This window comes from Pleurodeles waltl, chromosome 12, assembly GCF_031143425.1.
Source record: "Pleurodeles waltl isolate 20211129_DDA chromosome 12, aPleWal1.hap1.20221129, whole genome shotgun sequence".
NCBI classification, from domain to species: domain Eukaryota; kingdom Metazoa; phylum Chordata; class Amphibia; order Caudata; family Salamandridae; genus Pleurodeles; species Pleurodeles waltl.
In genome coordinates, this window is record NC_090451.1 from 283,743,447 (window position 1) to 283,765,231 (window position 21,785).

General features: G+C 44.9%; 1 protein-coding gene across 3 annotated transcripts in view; it reads right to left on the reverse strand.

Annotated features, from left to right (window-relative positions):
• The window catches only part of DUS2 (dihydrouridine synthase 2), a 403,339-nt gene that overhangs the window by 144,727 nt on the left and 236,827 nt on the right, over positions 1-21,785 (reverse strand). For all 3 annotated transcript variants that reach the window (XM_069216243.1, XM_069216241.1, XM_069216242.1), the window contains one exon: positions 14,660-14,725. In XM_069216243.1, coding sequence (XP_069072344.1) covers positions 14,660-14,725 — 66 coding nt within the window. The remainder of the gene's footprint in view (positions 1-14,659; positions 14,726-21,785) is intronic.

Consider the following 21,785-nt stretch of genomic DNA (forward strand, 5'->3'; position numbering starts at 1 on the left):
GCATTTTAAAGGATTTAGTTGTCTCTGGTTTTGTAAAATACATAGCTTGCAAATCTAATACTGCTCTGGACTTTGATGCAAGGAGATTTTCTACCTAAACCACTAAACATGATGGATGTGCTTGGTGTGTAGTGCTTTTTGCAAGAAATACCAGGAATGACTAAGATTATTTAGCTCTGCTTTCTTTCATGTTGCTCTGGGAAACCATACTACTACACTCTGGAAGGAAATCAAGGGCCTGATTTAGATCTGGTCGGAGGGGATACGCCGTCACAAATGTGACAGATATCCCGTCCACTGTATTACGATCTCCAAAGGCTATAATTTAACTGCCGTATTACGATCTCCATAGGATATAATGGAATCATAATACGGAGGACAGGATATCTGTCACGTCTGTGGTGGATTATTCCCTTCTGCCAACATCAAAATCAGATCCTAAATTGTTACTTACCCGTAGGAGTAGATCTGGAGTTTGAATTTTCTTGATTCACAGGCTGTGCATTAAGCTGCCATCTAGTGGTTGGGTCCAGAATTGTCTCCTGTAGTCTCACTTCTTTTTCCTCTCTCTCTCGCTCTTCCCCTTTTTGTTTTTTGCATGGGTGTTGTAAACATTTGGGCTTATGCCCCCTCCTTATGTGATGTCAGAGGTGCACCCAGAAATCCTTAGACACAGTTACCATCTTCAGATCCTTTTTTCTTTTTTGCAACTTGAGATATTAGTTTCCTTTATCCCCGGTAATTCCTTTTTCTGTGTCTTTTTTGTACATACACCTCTACTGATGAAGGGGGGTGGATCCCATGTGAATCCAGAAAATTCTTCAAGTTGCAAAACTACTCCTACGGGTAAGTAATCATTTCATTTTGCAATGGGAATCTTTTCAGGATTCACATGCTATGCATTGATCATATAGGGGTATTTTGTCCTGTGGATAGGCTGGGTCCTCTAGAGTGTGTGTTTACAAACAAATGTTTTAGCATTCTTTGTCCCACATCTGCCTCCTTGTTGACTTGGATGTCCACATAGTAATGCTTTGTGAAAGCGTCTACTGACGACCATGTGGCTACAGCACATATATCATCCAGTTCCACGCTTCCCAGTAAGGCGAGTGTTGCTCCCTTGTTTCTTGCTCAGCGTGCCTGTGGTCTTTATCTGTGTGTTGCTTCTGTTGTCTTGTGACAGTGTTATATTGTCTGCAACATCCATCTTGCAGTTCCTCTAATGACAAGAGAGTCTTTCCTTGCGTGTGCAGGGGATTAGAAGAATTGTTCTCCATTTCTGATGAGTTTTGTCCTTTCCCATAGTACATTATTGCTCTTTGTACATCCAGTATGTAAAAGGCCTTCTCTGCCTGTATCCTGAGATGCAGGAAAAAAGTCAGTAAGTGGATGACCTGATTAACATGGAATTGTGTTACCACCCTCGGTATGACCCTTTTGTTTTATTCTCATCACCACTTTCTCCTTGTGTTTTCAAAGATACAGTTGTTGTGGGGTGAGTACACGGTTGTTGCTAACCCTTCTTAGTGAGGTGATGGTGATTAAAAAGGCTGTTTTTAGAGTTAGGAACTTGAGTTGTGCATTTTGCATTGGTTCGAATGGTGATTTCATTAGTTGATTAAGCACCACATTCAGGTTCCAGGTGGGCACGGACCTGCTTCTTGTGGGCAATACCTTTTTGCTCCCTCCCAAAAACGTTTTTTATCATTAGATTAATGAAGACATTTCTCTCTAGCAACCCTCTTGTGTAATCTACAATGGCCAATAGGAATCCCTTGAGTAACGTGTAGAAGAACCGCTTATCCAACAAGTGGGTTAGATATCCGATCAAACTGGAATCTTGTGCCCAGTCCCTGTAGTCTCCTTTATTGTTGCACTAGTGTAAAAGCTCTTCCATTTGTTGCTGTAACATCTTCTTATCGTCGGTCGCTTTGCTTAAAATTTCCATTGCTGTCTTCTGTAGGTTATGGTGACTAAACACTATGTCCACAGGAGCCATGCTGTCAAACTGAGGGTGTCTGGTTCTGGGTGCCATACTTCACTTTCCAGTATTGTCAAAGATCATGATGTGTTGGGAGTCATATTAATTGTCCATGAAATATCTCATAAGAATATGTCTGTTGAGCTCACTGTGGGCCTATCACGATTAAGGTGAAGTGTTCTTGTCTGCACTTGTGATTATTTGCAGTATCATTCGGACTGGGGACAGAAAAGCATAGGCAAATCTCCCTGACCATTTTATCAATAGGACATTTGGTAGCGCTTTTGGGCAGTAACACCTAGATGTGAAGCTTTGGTATTTCATGTTCTTGAATGTTGCAGATAGGTTTACCTGTGGTGCTTACCAACTCTGGAAGATTTTCACCAATACTTCTTGCTTTAGTTCCTACTCATGTGTGGTGTTTGGTTGATTGGATGGTGTCTTTCGACTTGCAGGATGCTTACTTCCATATCCCTATTCTCAAGTCGCACAGGAAGTATCTCTGGTTTGTGGTGGGGTCGCAACACTATCAGTTTGCGGTCCTTCCTTTTGGTCTTACTTCCGCGCCTCCAGTCTTCACAAAGGTGATGGCGGTGGTTGCAGCAAATCTCAGGAGGAAGGGGATAGCGGTATTCCCTTACCTGGACGATTGGTTGATCAAAGCCAAGTCTCCAGAGCTTGTGCTGCTTCACCTGCAGATGACAACCCAGTTGTTGTTTGACCTGGGCTTTTCGGTAAACGTGCCCAAATCTCACCTGGCGCCCTCTCAACGCCTCCTGTTCATAGGGGCAGTACTGGACACAACATTGAATCGGGCCTTTCCTCCGCGGATTCAGGACATTCAGGCGTTGATTACAATGTTGGGACTCTATTCATTAGGTGAGGAATCCACAGGTAGTTGTATCCATCAGAAGAACAAGTTACTTACCTTCGATAACGCCTTTTCAGGTGGATACACTAGCCACCTGTGGATTCCTCACGGTCCCACCCGCCTGGTTGGTCTTACCAAGATATCCTAGGGTGTATGTGTATATAAGGATGTGTGTATATATATATATATATATATATATATATATATATATATATATATATATATATATATATATCTCTGATATTTTGCTGTTTATATTTGATTAAATGCTATGCTTTATATTTGATTGATGTATTCATGTCAAGTATGTTTTGTCGGTAGTCACCTGTTCGCCTTGAAGGCACATAAGAAATGGTGTAAACTGACGTCAGCACGCCAGCGAGGACCTCTTATTGCCTCCATGACTTCAGATGTCGTCGCGCGTGAGTCGGGCAATTGTGACGTCCTTGTCGACGTGCAGAGCTGAGAAGAAAATTTCCATTGAATGCTGGCGCAATGGGAGAATTCATTAGGTGAGGAATCCACAGGTAGTTGTATCCATCAGAAATGGGTAGACATGCATTCCCCTTCGTCTGAGGTGCATTCCCAACATGGGTAGGCATCTTGTAAAAAGCCATGGTGCTGACTTAATCTGAAAAGGCAAGACTTTGAATTGGTACTGTATTTCGTCCACAAGGAACCTTAGGAATTTGGGGTGTTGCAAAATCATTGCTATGTGGAGGTAAGAGTGTTAGAGGTCTACGGTTGCCATGTAGTTCCCTTTCCCTATAAGGGAAATGACTTACTGAGGGGATGTCTTCTTGAATTGTTGTGCTTTTATTGACTTGTTCAGTGTTAGATAAAGTATTGGTCGTAGGGTCTGATTTAGAGTTTGGTGTAGAGGTTACTCGGTCACAAAAGTGATGGTTATCCCGTCCGCCGAAATATAAATCCCATTATATCATATGGGATTTATATTTCGCCAGATGGGATAGCCGTCACTGTTGTGATGGAGTAACCCCTCCACCAAACTCTAAATAAGGCCTTTGTCTTGTCTGGTTTTCATACTAGGAAATAATTTGAGTAAAGCCATTTGAGTCTTTCCCTTGATGGTATTAATTCTATCGGTTGTTTGCTTAACAGATCTCATACTTCATGTTCCAGGCGATGTTGTTCCTTTTGATTTTCTTTTTTTTCTGTGGTATTGTTGAAGGTGACTGTTAACTTTGTGTAATAACCATGTCTCATAACACTTAGTACTCATTTGTCAGAGGTAATCTTTCTCCATTTGTCTAGAAACCCTCTGATTTTTCCTCCTACTGGTAACTTGTGTACGAGGTACTCTGTGCACAGTCACTTGTTTGCCTGGGTTTCCTCCAGGGGAGGGGGTCCCTCATCTTCTACTTCTACACCTGTGATAGGGTTGTCCTGTACTTGCATTGTATGCCACTGAGATGATGTTGCTGTGCTGCTACGTTATTGGCTGAAGACAGTATGTGTGTATAGCTTCTCTTGTACGCGCTCTTTTTCTTTGGCCATACATCTTCTGAATGGTTCCTTGTATTGTATGACACCGATGGCCTTGGCAGCTTTGTTTCTTTCTTCATACACTGCAAATCTTCTTTAACTGTCTCTTCAAAAAGGCTGTCCTCCGTGGATAGCATGATTATAATCTCGGACTGGAACTCCTGCTTAAACCCTGAGATCCTCAGCCAAGCGTGTCTGCTCAGGGTTGTAGTAGAGCATAAGTGTTTACTGGCTGTATTCGCTGTGTTCAATGCCGCTTTGAGGCTTGTGTTGGCAATCATCTTGCCTTTCTGCTGCACATTATTCACTCTTTTCTTGAACTCTTCTGGCAGGTGTTGCAAGAGTTTTTCCATCTCATCCCATTGTTGGTGGGCATATCTGTTAAGCAGGGTTCAAATTGGCTTAATGCAACTGAGTTTTAGCAGTTACAAACACCGTGTCCACCGTAGGACTCTTTGAAAGAACAAGTGTGGAAATCCCCAGTGTAAATCTGAGGTAACAGACAATTAATGTATTTCTTACACAGCCTAATAGTAAATTCTCATTCAGGTTATACGAAAACAGACACAGAGATTGGAAAAGTTTCTGTTGCTGGTATATATTCTCATACAGTACAAACGCAAATAACAATGTGACTCATATAAGCTGCAGATGACGCAGTGCTCAGACATTAAAATATATACCAAAAGAGACACCATCAACCATCCTTGGTTTTTAGAGCAAGTTGTTTAAGTAACCATGTGCATGTAACATACCACAATGTTGACGTATCAATTATCAAAGATTCAAAGGAAATGTACGTCTACATTTATTGTCAGTTACCTCGGATTTACACTGTGAATTTCCTGGGAATTTGAGGTTTTAGACGTCGCTGCTGTTTTTAGTGTTTAGGGTGCAAAACTTTTGGTTTGATCGCTAATAGACCATGAGGATTTACTTTCTGTTTGAGATCATCGCTCAGCGTCTTTTTGTGCTCTTTTCCTGACAGAATCTGGACTGTGTTCCCGAGCCCCTGTTCCTCTCCTTGTGCCTCCTCTGTGCCCTCAAGCGTGTCTTTCTCCTCGCGCGACAATCTGAGGTATTTTAAAGACTTTTGTTTTCGTTGTGGTGAGGCCGTGGCGTAGTGTGCCCACCTATGATTTTGCTTCGCTCAGATGGTTTTTGGCAAGAACTCTGAGCACACCACTCAGTCCTACAAGCTGTGGTACTCTGGGCGGAAATAGCTGCACACATGACTGTCTTTCTGTGTTTATTTGTGAAGGCACTTCGGTTAAAACCTAAAGGGGTATGCTCTATGACACTGTTTAATTATCCAACCACGTGGTTTTATTATGAGGCTATTTTCTTAACCTCTGGTGGTTTTCTGTGATTTCTCTCTCTCTTTCTCTCAAAAGTCACAATCCTTCTTCCCTCAACTGTGACCTTTGACGGAAAATCATCTTCCTTAATTTAGTTTCTTTTTCCTCGACTCGGAGTTCTCTCCTTGGCTTTCAAAGAGCATGTGTGACATCACACAAGGAAGAGCATATGCCCAAATAGTAGAGGACGCCTCCGCAAACGAGAGAGAGAGAGAGAGAGAGCGCCAGAAAGAAGCAATACTATAAGGAGACAATTCCGGATACAACCACTAGATGGAAAAATAATGTACAGCATGTAAATCCAGAAAAAGTACCATGTTTAAAAAAAAGTAAACTTCTTTGCCACTGTCAGTCTTTTCTCCTTTTCTGCCCATGTAGACATCTCTTAGTACTGAGACATTACAGGGTAGGGTTGCTATATAAAAGTCCACAAATAAATATACATTAGAGACACAGACTGAAGGCCAGTGCGAAGCTGGCCGCTGAGGTCTTAAATGGACCACATACCTTCTTTTCAAGCTAAGTAGAGTTTTAAAAAATCCTCCAACTAGTGACCTAGGAATGTCATCGCACCAAGCAGCTTTCCATTTTTATTATCACAGCTGGGATGTTAGTAGTGGACGTGGGGGGTGGTAGCTCGGGATGGAAACACTATGCGGTTAGTCATGGGTGGATGGAGGCTAGCTAGTCTAAAGAATCCTCTCTCTTTCTGACTCATCAATCACTGCATCTTGAGGTCCTACTTCTCGGACAAAGGATTGTCTCAACAGATCTTTTCTTTGCGGTGTTCCGGAGAGTAGGTAGTTTTCCTGTGCTCTCAAAGATGTCCCAAGTGTATTGCAGAGTTTAGAACCCTGCAATCACAAGGACCAGCTCCAATGATGCAGCTATTTGAACCTGCAGTAGACTCAGGTGTTTGGTCAGCAGAGATCTTTGGTTAGTATTTGGTGATGTGCCAGGTTCTATAATTATTACGTACCATTCCTTCAAAACTCCTTTTGCATGCTGAAAAGGATATTGAATAGAACAATGGATTCCACCTGGAGCAAATGGATGTGCTTTATAACACAGTTTTCATAGTCATGTGTTTTCAATTTGGCTACTATTTCGTCGTCCTGATTGCTATGTACTGCAGTCTGTTTATATGCTTTCTGATACTGTAGTCCAAATGTACATTGGCGGGGATCTGATCAACTGATTTCAGTAGTTTGTTTGCAGGAATGAGAAGGCCTTGTTCTCCATGGACAGATGGATATTAGGTCCTTCAAAAAATGTACGTTTTGGGAGGAGAAGTAGTTTAAATTCAAATCTATAATTCTGCTGCTCTTCCTAATTTCCCCATTGGAGATGGTGAGTAGAAAGGCAGGAACACAGGTGCCACCACAATAAAAAACAATAGAAAACTGCCACCATAAATATATCAAAAACATCACCCTCCCTGGGACTTTGCAAGCTGCTTATGGAGAAAAATCTAAGCATGCACGATCAGAACCTTTAACAAGGTCAATTATTAGGGGCATTCTGCAATACCAACTAAATTCATCTGCACCCCTGCAGCATTTAAGATTTGCTGACTCTCTCGCTACTGGATGGCCCATTATTTGTATAATCCAGGGAAAGTAGAAGAACGTAAGAGCGTAGTTCATCTGAAGGTGTTTGCACAATGATGCACCTGGAAGAAAATAACTTAACTTTTCTTAGAATTAACATTGCACACAGAGAAGTGGTTCAGGTAACTACAGTTGTTTCTACCTGCTAAAGAGGCAAAGGCAGGGATTAAAGACGGGGTGATTTTTGTCTTAAAAACCTTCACAAGGACTTCTGAAACCCAAGACGCTCTTCATTGGTCATTATGCAGATATTTCAGGACTACAGTTACCCATTGACCTTATCAATGATAGATAACACAACCATGAAGATAAAAGTATTGTAGATGAAGATTTGCAGATTTAGCACTTCAATTAATCTATCAACTGATTCGGCTTTAACCAGTTTCAGTAAAAAAGACAGTCACCTGCCATTCTAATTTAGTTTGCTGCTAATACATGGCATCCACAGCTACAAATGGCTCACAGCACTTGATCGGAATTGGATTGGATAAGCAGAGGGAGTGGCATGCTATGTGTCTACTGCAGAATGCAATATGACAGAGACTGGAATGGAAAAGCTAAAGTCAGACTCTTCGTTGGATTTAATAAGATGAGACTGCTGGCCTGCTTTATCCTTTGAGTCCGAGCTGATAGCCTTTGTCTTGGTCTGCGTCTTAGTATCATTGTGGGCCATAACTGTTATTTACGCAAGTACATAATGATATAATGGTATAGTGAACCATGTCATTTTCCTTAGCTTACCTGCAAATTCAAAGCAGTTTGAGGTGTTTCCAATTTGTGGGTTGCAAGATGAGAATTGCGCTTGACTGTGCAACTGTTTTCTGGACTCTTTAGCCGGGGTGCGGGTTGTACGGTTATCTAGGCAACAGACATGTTTTCAGCTTTCTTCAGAAGTGTATATGCTTCTGGGTGCTTCTAATGTTGGCTAGTAGCGAGCTCCAGAGCTTGGCAGCTTGTACTGAGAAAGCAGTACCTCCTTACGGACTTCTTATGGGAAGGTGGTATGATCATAAGTGTTGCAAGCCTGGAGTACAGTGTTCTGTTAGGTTTGTACTGCATCAATTTAGCTTGTAGGTATATTTGTCCTTTTCCTTGGGAGGCTCGGTGGACAGTGCTGAGTCCCTTATATGTAACCCGTCTAGCTAAGTCAGGAATTTTCTTGGGTGAAGAAAGAGAAGAGGCCATGCAGCAGCATTTTGGATGAGACCAAAGATACAAAGATGTTCAGTGTTACTGTCATGCTTGAGTTGTAAATGCTGTGCTACTGGATAGTTAGAATCCACATTCTTGATTGCATGAATGTACTCAAGAATTCTCTTTTTGAGCAGTAATTCTGTACTGCCAATATACAGCATTTTGCATGGGCATTCCAATGCACAGCCCACAAAAATCAAAAGTACAATTAATGGATTTAGAAATAATTTTCACCTTACCAGTGGGAAGTGTGTACTGACTGCAATTCTATGTAAGGCCCGGAGGCTTGGATTATGCTTTACTCTGTCATTCGTTCCTCTCAGCAGCCGTAACCAAAGAACACATTATTGAACTCTTATGAGTCTTTTCAGTAAGTCAATGCAGCAACCATAGAGAATGTCCGAATATATCCAACATCAAGGACCAGGACTTCCTCTTTCTTGCTACTCAGCAGCCAAATAAGTGTTTTTCCTTGAGTCTGATATTGTGGTGGTATTCTATGCAATCAATGGGCTTTATTAATGTGTTTACTTGGAAGCGCACTGCTGTCATATAGGTTTTATTAACTTTAGTGAGACATTTATTTATATGCATACCACGTTGTTATACTGGCTGTTCTAATTAAGGTCTATGGGCCCGGGCCTTGCCTAGAGCAGAGTTTCCCTCTCCTAGCACCTTAGGCTGTCACGCCCGACGAGTGTCTGGCTTTGGCAGTTTTTCTTCCTCAGCGCTATCCCAGCCTGTAGAGAAGCGCATGGGCGTTCCTTGCTGGGCTTCCCTGAGGACTCCCTGATGCATAGCTGCTACTGTGTGACACATGTTGACTACTCCAGAGGTAGTTTACTGCTGGTGGTGAGGGCCCTTTCCCCCCACATTCCAGGAATTCCTCAGAGCATCGGCCCATAAATTTTATTGCGTGGTCAGCGAAAGTTAATTGATCTGCCCGAACAGAACGCTGCTGCTGTGGTGGTTTTTTCCCTACTGTAAACACTCCAAAATTAGGCTCCAGTGGAGCGGTTCTGACTGTGGAGTATTGTTTTTTCCTAATCGAAGCATAATTACTGGCCCTTGAGTCAGTTCCTCTGGGATTTTTGACTGTATATATTTTGTGTTCCTGTCTGACATGTATAGCACCAGAAAAACAATGGCTTGAGCTTCCCATGATTCTTGGTAGTCCATGGAGGAGGAACAGGCGTTGTTCCCCATTTCTGAGGAGCTTGCAGAGGTGATTGACACCTCCCTGGGAAGGGCGGTCTCCTCTGCGCGGCAACCCTCAGTCAAAAGTTACTGGAACTGGCGGCCTGTGGGACCATGATACCCCTGGCAGGGGATGACTGGAGGCACGAACCTCCTACTGACTCTAGGAGAGCACATAAGAGTACCTCTAAATTGGTGAGACCTAATTCGGACACCCTAATGGCCTCTACGTCCTCGGATGCCTTAGAGAAGCTTTGCCAGGCCTTCCTGAAAAGGAAGGCTCCAGATGATTCCTAGCCTGGGGATACCCCTGATGACAATTCCTGATGCCCCTCAGGGAACAGATGACAATGTTGGGGACGAATCTAACAACCCAAATGGGGTCTCAGGTGACGAACCAGGCCCGAGCTGACAGAGGCGACAGGAAGGCAGCGCCAAGAAACCAAAGCTGGACGAAGACGGCGATGCAGACTCCACGGGGATTCCGGGCAAGCTCAAGACTGAGGATATCTACCACCCTTGCTTGGCAGATTGGGTCCCTGCACCAAAAGTGGTACGCTATGTAATGGCTAGAGTTAGAAAACCTATGGGCCAGGAGGTCTGGGGGCACTTACGGGCAGAAGGTCTGAGACCCTCTCAGGCCAATGAAGTGGCGTGCAACCCAGACACTGATGCCCAAAGGGATACATTCATAACAAAATTCGTCAGGGAACCAAAGAAGGACTTAGACCCGTCCAAACACTCATGTCGGGCAAACTTGCTTGATGTTCTGGGGCCGCTTACAAACATCTTGAATATGGCCGTCACTACTAAGGAATCGCCCATATGATTGATCCAACATACTATCTACTTGGGTCCAGAGGGCCCTGTGCTTTTTGGGAAATGCTAACTGTGCCCTTTCAACAGGGTGGAGACACTCTCTTCTCACTAAAATTGAGCCCAGATTAGGGGAGTTGGCCACAATGGAAGCCGGATCAGTGGCAAATGAGGGCCTCTTTGGCGACCCGTTTATCAAAGAATTGTCACAGTTCGTGAATACCTTCTCCTCGTTGGACAAAGCCCAGCAATCCATTAAAAAGATTTTCAACCAGCAGGTTTATGGTGGAGTCGGAAGAGAGAGGGCGCACTCCTCTGGCCGTCAAAAACCTTTCAGCCCCCACTAACAAACCTAGCAAAACCACAAAAAATCTGGAGGTTCTACCCCTCTGGAGGTCATGGCAGAGGGTGTAGCGGCAAAAGAGCCAACAGAGGGGCCCGCAAAGCACCAGGTGGCGTAACCAGTAAGCAATGTCCCTTCTTCCTTATCAGGGGTGGTGGGCAGGTTGCAATGGTTCTTTCAAAATTGAACATCCATAAAGGGGACACCTGGGTGTTGCAAACGGTAAAGGGGTTTCACATGGAATTTACAGCACACCCCATCAACATTCGCAACCCCGTCCCTTGGTCTTCTCGCAGGAAGGGACTCAGGTGGTAAACCAGGAGGTGAGGGAACTTCTTCAAAAAGGAGCCATCACCCACTCGCGCCTTCATCCCAGGAGTTTTGTGAGCAACATTTTACTAGTTGAAAAAAAGGGCAAAGGTTTCAGACCAGTTTTCAACCTGAGAGAATTCAACAGATGGGTGATGTATTGCCACTTCAAAATGGAGTGTATGAACCTCCTAACGGGTATTTTTTATATTTTTTATACCCAACGATTGGTTGGTAAACCTGGATCTAAAGGACGCTTACTCCACCATACCGATTTTCCCTCATCACTGGCGCTTTCTGCAGTTCGAACAGAACAGGCAAATTTTTCATAGTTCACTTGCCTACCATTTGGATTGTCCTTTGCGCCAAGGTTCTGAGGCCGGCCATGGTGTGGCTCCGGGCTAGAGGAGTCCAGTTAATAGTGTATCTGGACGATATTTTTCTAATGCACCAGGACAAATCTATCCTGCTATCCCACCTCCAAATGACGAAGAGCCTCTTAGAGTACTTGGGTTTTATGATCAATGTCCAGAAGTCTGAATTCAATCACACCCAATAGATAACCTTTCTGGGGTTCGGGGTGGACACAATACTGCAAACCCTTCGAATGCCACAGAGACAATGCTCCTGATTCAACAGGAACTTTGCAAGACGTTGGACAAGGAAATGCTCTTGTTCCATCACCTGGCCCAGATAGTAAGACGCCTGCCTTCATCGATACAGGCAATCTTTCTGGGCCTCTGCACTACTGAGTGCTGCAGGGACTCAAAGCTCAGCACCTCTGGAAGGGGCTTTTGCATGTGCAAGATATTTCCCCCTCCCCAGAAGCTCGCACAGAACTCTGTTGGTGGCTCAACCACATGCATGCATGAAACAGCAGGTTCAGTGCTGGATCTCATTATCCAGTCTGATGCCAGTCGCCTAGGGTGGGGTTTCGTTATGGGGCTATTTCCACAGGTGGACAGTAGTCAAAGCAGGAAGAGAGCCTTCACATCAACTGGAAGGACCTACTCATGTGGTCCTTTGCGGTGAAGAGCTTAATGGCCAACAAAGTGTCATTCTCTATCCTCTTGAAGATGGACAATATCGCCACAGTTTGATACATCAATCAACTGGGGGGTACACGATCCAAGGTTCTAGCAGATCTGGCAAGGGACTTTTGAGAATACAGTCAGAATATCTCCTGGGGAAGCTAAGTCAGTCAGTAGACTGGCAATCAAGGCAACAGAAAGATTAAAGTGCGATTATTGGGGTCCATGTCAAGTGGACCTATTTGCGTCGAGATTCAACCATCAACTCCCTCAATTCTTCAATTGGCGATTGACATGTCATCTTTTGGGGCCCACTATACATCAAAAGCCTTCAACCTTGGCGTCAGATTGGAAGATATACTTAGAGCTGCCGATTGGTCTTTGGACGCTACCTTTAAGACCTTTTACTTTAAGCTGATCATTGGAATGGCTTCTCTGGTTGTCGACCAGTTTTACACTAGCATAATCCGAGCCTCCGATCCCGACACAGGATGTGAAATTTCCAAGCAATCGTGAAGAAAAGTTTAAATTCTACTAAGGACACGGAGGCAAGGATTAACTCACCCGCCTGAGTACAACCATCTTTCTCCCAGTATTGAAAGAAGTCTTCAATGTTGGATAAGTATACCTATGAAGTGGAGGGTTCTTTGAAGAATAAGAGCATATATTGTGGTGGATAAAGACTGTTTCTTCATGATTTTAAGTGTTCACATGTAGTACTTTAATCTTATGTTTATGGGTTTTTGGTTTAGATTGGATCGGATTGCCTCATGGCTGGAAGTTATATTGTGTTTTTATTTGGATTTTCATCAGGTTCAAACCAGAAGCAAGAGTTTTGAAAAAGCAGCAGAAGCCTGGGTGTTTGCTCAAAAGAATAAGTGCTGGTCCTTGCTGTGGGTATATTGGGACGTTCTCTATGGTTGTTGCATTGACTTACTGAAAAGACTTACAGGAGTTGTTGTTTTTCAACAAAGTGTTCTTTGGTATTACTGCCAATCTGCGGCGAACCGAGAAGACCGTCAAGTCGACGGTGTTTCACTTGCCACACTTCGATGTACTGCGGCTGAGCCACAGACCGCCACCAAAGAGTGCTCCTTCTACCCATCAGGCTGATGGGTTCCCACCGACCATATTTAGATGTTACAGTTCTACAGGCAGTGTACGTCTGGTGGATTGCTGATGGAGGGAGGCAGTCCCTGGCCCACAGGAACATTGTACAATGGCAGTGGCTATGAAAAAAGCCAAGTCTCACACACACTGTAGCTTGCCCATATGTGTCCACCTGCTGCGCACACGACACAACACACCACATACACACTATTATCCATTTCCACTCTGCCTCTACACAACAGGTACATGCCAAAAAACATATCAACATAAATCCACACAACATACACACACCATTGATACACCTACACATGACACAACCACAACAACCAACACAACTACACACTCATCCACACAAATACACTGATACAAAGCCACAACTACACACATGACAACAACAATCACCTGAGTGTTGCACAGAGCAACATAACACAACATCAGACCCATATGCAAGTGTCACACATACTGACACAACTACACCACCCACTCTAGCTCCGTCCACCTCAACCAGCCCATCCAATCTCACAAACATATACACGTACTGACTCGCATACAAAACTGGCAGCACAACATTACAGGCACAGGTCTCCTCCTTGCCATGTGCACACATAGACATAGTTGACAAGTGAGATTGCAATGTTATTGTGGTGCCAGCATTCATTGGGCAATGAATACTGACACCACAATGACATTTGTATATGTGTGCGAAATGTGTCTTGAACCAGTGTGCCCCCACCCATATGTGACACAACTGTTTTCCTGACATATGCATGTCACAGTAATTTTATAAAATTACTGTGACATGTATTTGACTGCAGTGGTCCCGAGCACATACGGCGTGACCATACAAAGTACACTGGCAGTGTGGTCGTGTCCAGTTGAAAACAGAAGTGGATTCGGGAGAAAAGGCAATTTTTTTTACCTCATTTGCTCTCCAATCCGCCAACTCCTGTGGCGGTCGGACTGACACAGTTGGCTTTGCTGGTAAGGCACATCCAAATGTACACTGCGGTAAATGTGGCTGGAGTCCCGCAAGCAGCCACTATTTCCAATGGCACAGTCGACGAGGATGATGATTCTTGGTGGGAATCGGGTGGGCTATCGCCTATGGGACCGCCAACATCTAAATCGGGAGGATGGACCGGCAAGGTGGTGAATGGGATTGCAGTCTAAAAACTAATGGCCAGACTGTTACCACTGGGATCTAAATCAGGCCCTAAGTATCTCATATTTAGCACACTATACGTTATAAATCAGTAAAAACTCCAAATATAATAAATGAGAGCAAAGACCACAACATTAATAAAGAAAGAAAGTAAAACAAATACGTTCTTACTGTGGGCAAAATCCGAATTTTGCATGTCACTGGCTTAGAAATTCCTTTGACGAGTGTGCTTAGAATCTAGGGTTAGAAAAAAAGAACACATTACCTTTTTAAAATCCTTGCTAGAAGGGCCAAGCAACAGTTGTCATAGCTTATGAGGAATCAAACAATAATCAGCACACTATTGTCCCCTTTGTAACTAGCTCCCTCCTATTCATGCCCCTTGCCTTTTCTCTCTTTCTTTAACATTTAGTTATTTTACTGATTGCTTTGGCAATCCAGGACAACTACAGTGATGAGCAAACACGACCATCATCATTGAATACAGAAATCATCTTTGATTGCACAGTTTTAATCGGTGGCTTTTGAAGACCTACGGAGGTAAGGTATTGATATTTAGCTATTGCTCACTAAGATCTGTTTGTTGGTAGATAGCTTCCATAGTATTGCATATCTGGCATTGCTGTTTATTTATTAAGTACAGTTCATAAACGTTTACAGTCTCACTGAAACATATTCAAAATGTGCTTGCAAGGACCGATTAGAAAACGTATAAGTATGCAGTTCCATTCCGAGTGTATTCAAGTAATATTCACATTATGTTCTTAAGAAAATCAGGGTTGTTTTCCACCCTTTAGGATTAAGGTGGCCAATCATTCCCATAGCATAGCAACAGGAAAACATAAAAGAGATTCAATTTTCCGTCCACAGGACATCCACGCACTATGGTACGAGAGGTGTAAAGGTCAGGAGACAACAGCATGCGGAGTCTGACACCATCAGCCTCCTTGAGAATAGTACAGTCACAATGACTGCTTGTGATAACATGGCTGCAATGTCTGAAGCACACAAGAGAGACCTTAACTTTCCGCATCCTTCCAATATGTAACTTCCTGCTATGAACACTCACCAAGATCAGAGCTTTACCTCAACCTTCTAACTCATACCCACAGGTATTCATTTAAGAAGGGCCCGCCACCTATGGTCTACTTAGTCAACCCAGATCATCAACAACGAACTGGCCTACATAACCTCCCCCTCTCAAAAACACTGGTACAAAAGACCACATTGTGGCAAGTTAACAACTACCCTTGAATGGACACAACTGCCAGGGCATTAATGGTAGCCCTGCACCATTGAGAAATAACCCTTGACATACTGAGTCAACTGTGTGCTTAGGGTCCATACCTTGCATTTGCACAACACTGACAGATGCCTGCCTATGAGAACAACACAGCCCTTTCCTTACTGGTTCAGTCAGTGACACGGACTCATCACATCAAAATCAGGATAACTAATACCCTGAGTGGACTCTGTGCAGATCAGGGCTACGCTGGCCACGTAAGATACCAGATACTGCTCATCATATACATTTGGTTCACAGCCAGCTCCCTCACTTGCTTTGACGAGGTTTACTGCTTAGACTCATCACATTTACTACAAAATTGTGCACAAAGAAAAAATACCAATATCAGGAGGGCAAGTGGTGACAGCTTGTGTAAACAATATCTACTCCGTATTAATCTGCGCTGTATCATATAAATCTTTGAATTCAAAATAATGCATTTTTTCACCTCCCCAAATATCTCCTTCGCCAGAGTTCTGCTACACAGGAACTCAGGATACCAAAGAGGGTTTGTGGAAGAAATCAAGGAATTGGCACTGTACAGCTAATATCCTCCTAATTGTGCATCAGTTTGGATGACAGTTATACAATACATAAGCCTCTGAAATGAAACAAAACCTTAAGTGCTGGGCTTCTCCCAAAAAGTCAAATGCATCACAAACAAGGAGGGCAACACACACCATGGATCAAGCCCTCTCTGTTAGCCTAAAGATATAAAAAAAAATATTTATTGACCCATTAATGGAGGCACACTCCCTAATGAGGATGCATGTGTTACCAAAATCAGAAGCCCACACTAATCCTCACCCACAGCCCTCGTTCACTACTCTCCTAATCCAGTCAAGCTACAAAATCAAATGTGATCACAAAACAATGTCAGGACAGCCTGCAGCTATTCTTATAACCTTGAGACCAGAACATGCTCTCAAAAACCTGCACTAACGGCAAGCACAGGCCCAATCTGCAGCAGGTATCATTAAAAGGACAGGAAGAAAAGTGGAAAGCCAGTGCAAGATGTCAAAAAATAGAACTGACAAGATCTCTACAAAACCTACATGAGTAGATGCCACAAGACGATAAACCAGTCCCAACAAAGCTTGTCATGTAGCCCCCTGCTGGATATGGGCCTCTTTGCAGGGTCACCCCAAACATTTTTGTCTTTACTCTTCCCTTTTTGCTGAACTCGTTTTTGTTGGCCTGAGGACTGCGTGCACTTTATCACTGCTAACCAATGCCAAACAGCTTGTGCTCTCTCCCTAACACATGGCTAACTTGTATTATACCCTATTGGTATACTTAATTTACCTGTAAGTCCCTCGTAGAGTGGTATAACATATATCCTGGGCCTGTAAAAAAAAATGCTATCAGTGAACCTGCAGGACGTATTGTGCCACCAACCTAAGTAGTCCTCTAGAACTTGTCTAAGGCCTGCCACACATGTCGAATTGGCATTTAAACCCCCTTACCAAGCCTTAAACTCCTGTTTTTAGGTTGAGCATAGCAGTGGGCAAGTGCTGCTTTTCCAACGTGTTAGTATGTATCTGGGCTCTTAACCACGGCCACCGCACACCCATCACTATCACTCGTTCATGGGCTTGCCTTTCAAAAATCCTTTCTTGTCATTGGTAAATGCTTTACGTTTGTCCCTCCTTGGGGCAGTTTTGTTACCACCTTAGCCATCGGCCCCATTACATTGATAATTGCACTTTTGCTGATAGCTTTGACTGCGAGAGAACTTCTTTTTCCTTTTGTCTCTCTCCTTCGCGCTCATGGCGGAGGTGGCGCTTTGAATCGTCTCGCTTATGTCAACTGTTTTACTTTTTATTTTCAGTTTGTGTGGCAAGAAAGGTCCACTTAGGAATTTACAACAGTAGTAGCTCTAACTCGATCAAACGCAAGACCCATTGCATTGCAAATGCTTGTTTACATATGTTACCCCTAAGGTTCGCCCTAGGTAGCCCATAAAGCAGGGTGCTGTGTAATTTAAAGGAAGGACATGCACTTTTAAGTTTTACATGTCCTAGTAGTGAAAAACTCCTAAATTCGTTTTTCACTACTGTGAGGCCTACCCCTCCCATAGGATAACATTGGGGATTCCTTAGTATCTTTATTAAGCTGTAATTCCTAACTGAGAAAAGGTTAATATCTCATGTTTGGCACCTATAGAACTGTAACGATAAATCTTTAATGGTAAAGTCTGATTTTTTATTACAATTTTGAAAATGTCGCTTTTAGAAAGCTGGTATTTTCCTGCCCTTAGCCCATTGTGCATGTAGCCTGTCTTGGGTCACATGACTGGGAGTAGCTGACAGTTAGACCATGTGAATTCCTCCTAGACACTCACACAATAGTGGGATTAGGTGTGCCTCAATGGGCCATTAACTGGCTTGATGATGGACCAAAGCTCAGTATAGCCCCACTTGGATCTGAAGAGGCTGTGCCTTGTCTTCTCACAATAAGCCTAACAACTCTGTACTGTCACTGCAGCCAGATTGGAGCCAGGGCAGGGGAGTCAGGAAATTTCAAGAACTTTAAAGAATCTTTCCAGAAATGTCTCATACTTTCCAGGAAAATGGCACCAGGGTATAAAAACAGAGCTTTCAGACCCACTCTTCAGTCAACTACTAGACCTGCAGAAGGACTCTCAGAGGACTGTCTGCTGCTGTGCATTCTGCCAGACCGCTGCTATAGCTGGAAGGACTGCTTTACTGCCTTGAGCCTGCCTTGAACCCACAGAGGACAGCCCTGCCATTGGACTCTGCATCTGCATCCAGGGCTTCCAGACATGACTCCAAGGGCTAGTTTCCTGGCCTCCTGTTCAGAGCTACAAGGAAATAACTGGCTCCCACCATACTGAACCTGCACCTGGAGCCCGCCTGGGTGAGTCCTGACCCCCAAGAGGTCTCCCTACACTCCTGGACCCTTGATTGTGGTGCTAAAGGTGACCAGATGTGGTTGGCGTGTTTATCTTTTAGGTGATAGTCTGAACCTTAAACTTTGCGGTTCAAATAATGTATTGCAATTTACTCTATTTTCCAAATTTAGGAATTTTTTTGTGTTGTGTTATTACTTTATTACTGTTAGTGTGTTGCATAAATACTTTACACATTGCCTCTAAGTTACCCAACACCTCCTCTTTTTGTGCCAAGCTACCCAGTGTTAAGCATAGGTTAATTTAGTGACTTTTTGTGGTTCACCATGCAAGGGATTGTGGCTTGACCAGTCTTCACACCCCAGTCAACCAACTACCCAATTTCTCACACAGGAGAATGAATCCACTTGTACACAGCTATCAACAAGGTTTAATGTTCTTTTAGGGGATCTAAAACCTGATCGTAAAATGTAAGGGAAAAGCTTCTTACAATCATGGACTTGAACAACATTTAAGTACTAAACCTACAGATGAAACAATGAAACACAACAAGATGCATACTGACGGTAGCTGGCCTCAAGAACTGGGTATAGTCCAACACACTTCAGGAAAGTCATGATCACATGTATTTTACCAACAGTAATCACTCTGCAAACTGACTGCATGTGTTTACTGCAAGTGTCCGCCTTTTAAGATAAGTTGGCTGCGTTACAGCTAGGTTAAGGGGTACTTGGCTGGTTACATGTGAATGCATGTGCATAAGTGTGCCCATTTGTGCGGGCTGCCCGTGAGACTACTGTTGTGCTTAAACTGGCAACTGTGCACAGGTAGCCTGGTGTACAGGGGGTTTCTGGAGGTTAGATATTGAACTGGGGTAGGCCCTATAATATTAGTCGGCATTCAATAGGGAAAGTCAGCAAGATTTACTGTTTTGTCTGTAGTGATGCTTTATTATACACCAAGGGGAAGATCTGTCACAGACTGCAGCTTTGCTTCCCTTAGGCCTACAGAGTCTTGTTAAGTATGAAACTGGAGTGGAAAGTGTTCACCAGTTCATATTTACATGTCCCAAGATCATACATGTACACTTTATGGGTCATCCACAATTGTCCTATTTCTCTGGCTCAGCTCAGGTTAACAGCCCAATCAATCAATCAATCACTGCATTTGTAAAGCGCGCTACATACCCGTGAGGGTCTCAAGGCGCTGGGGAGGGGGGGGTGCTACTGGTCGAAGAGCCAGGTCTTGAGGAGTCTTCTGAAGGCCAGCAGGTCCTGGGTCTGTCGTAGGATGGTGAGGAGAGTGTTCCAGGTCTTGGCGGCGAGGTAGGAGAAGGATCTGCCGCCGGCGGTGGTTTTTCGGATGCGGTGGACTGTGGCGAGGGCGAGGTTGGCTGAGCGGAGGCTTCGGTGGGGGTGTGGAAGCTGAGTCGGTTGTTGAGGTAGGTGGGTCCGGTGTTGTGCAGTGCTTTGTGTGCGTGGATCAGGAGCTTGAAGGTGATCCTTTTGTTGACGGGGAGCCAGTGCAGGCCTCTCAGGTGGAGTGTGATGTGGCTGCGGCGGGGGACATCGAGGCGTTCTGGATGGGTTGGAGTCGTCTCAGGAGCTTGTTTGTAGTTCCTGAGTAGAGGGCGTTCCCGTAGTCGAGTCTGTTGGTGATGAGGGCCTGGGTAACGGTTTTTCTCGTGTCGAGGGGGATCCATTTGAAGATCCTGCGGAGCATACGGAGGGTGTTGAAGCAGGACGCAGAGACGGCGTTGACTTGCCTGGTCATGGAGAGAGTGGAGTCGAGGATGACCCCCAGGTTGCGTGCGTGGTCCGTGGGTTCCAGGGCTGTGCCTAGTGACGTGGGCCACCAAGAGTCGTCCCAGGCTGATGGGGTGGGTCCGAGAATGAGGACCTCCGTCTTGTCTGAGTTCAGCTTCAGTCTGCTGTCCTTCATCCAGTCGGCTACGGCCTTCATTCCTCGGTGGAGGTTAGCTTTGGCGGTGTGGGGATCTCCGGTGAGGGATATGATCAGCTGGGTGTCGTCGGCGTAGGATATGATGTTGAGGTTGTGTTGTCGTGCGATGTGGGCGAGGGGGGCCATGTAGATATTGAACAGTGTTGGGCTGTGGGACGCCGCAGATGATCTCAGTGGTTTTGGAGCGGAAGGGTGGGAGGCGGACGCTCTGGGTTCTGCTGGAGAGGAAGGATGTGGTCCAGGCCAGGGCATTCTCTTGGATACCGGCGTCATGGAGGCGTGCTGATAGGGTGCGGTGGCAGACCGTGTCAAAGGCTGCTGATCCAGGAGGATGAGGGCGGCTGTTTCTCCTTTGTCCATCAGGGTCCGGATGTCGTCAGTGGCAGCGATGAGGGCGGTCTCGGTGCTGTGGTTACTGCGAAAACCGGATTGGGAAGGGTCCAGGATGTTGTTAACTTCGAGGTAGCGGGTCAGCTGTTTGTTGACAATCTTCTCGGTCACTTTTGCCGGGAAAGGGAGCAGGGAGATGGGCCGGAAGTTCTTGAGGTCCTTGGGGTCCGCCTTGGGCTTCTTCAGAAGGGCGTTGATCTCGGCGTGCTTCCAACTTTCTGGGAAGGTTGCTGTCTCGAAGGAACAGTTGATTGTTTTCCGGAGGTGGGGCGCGATGGTTGTGCTGGCTTTGTTGAAGACGTGGTGAGGGCAGGGGTCCGATGGGGATCCGGAGTGGATATAGTTCATGGTTTTGATGGTGTCTTCGTCGCTGACGCTGGACCAGACGGTCAGGCGACTGGTGCGAGTGGTAGTCACAGGGGTGGTGGACTCGGTGGTGGGTGCGGGGGGGTCGGAGCTGAAGCTGTCGTGGATGTCCGTGATCTTGCGGTGGAAGAAGGTGGGCAGGGAGTCGCACAGGTCTTGAGATGGCGGGATGTCGTTGGTGTTGGAGCTGGGGTTGGAGAGTTCTTTCACGATGCTGAAGAGCTCTTTGGTGTTGTGTGCGTTGTTGTCTAGGCGGTCCTTGAAGGCGGTCTTCTTGGCGGTCCTGATGAGTTGGTGGTGTCTGCGGGTGGCGCTCTTGAGGGCTGTGTGGTTGTCTGGTGTTCGGTCGTGGAGCCATTTCTTCTCCAGCTTCCGACATGTGTGCTTGGAGATCCAGAGGTCCTCGGTGAACCAGGCTGCTT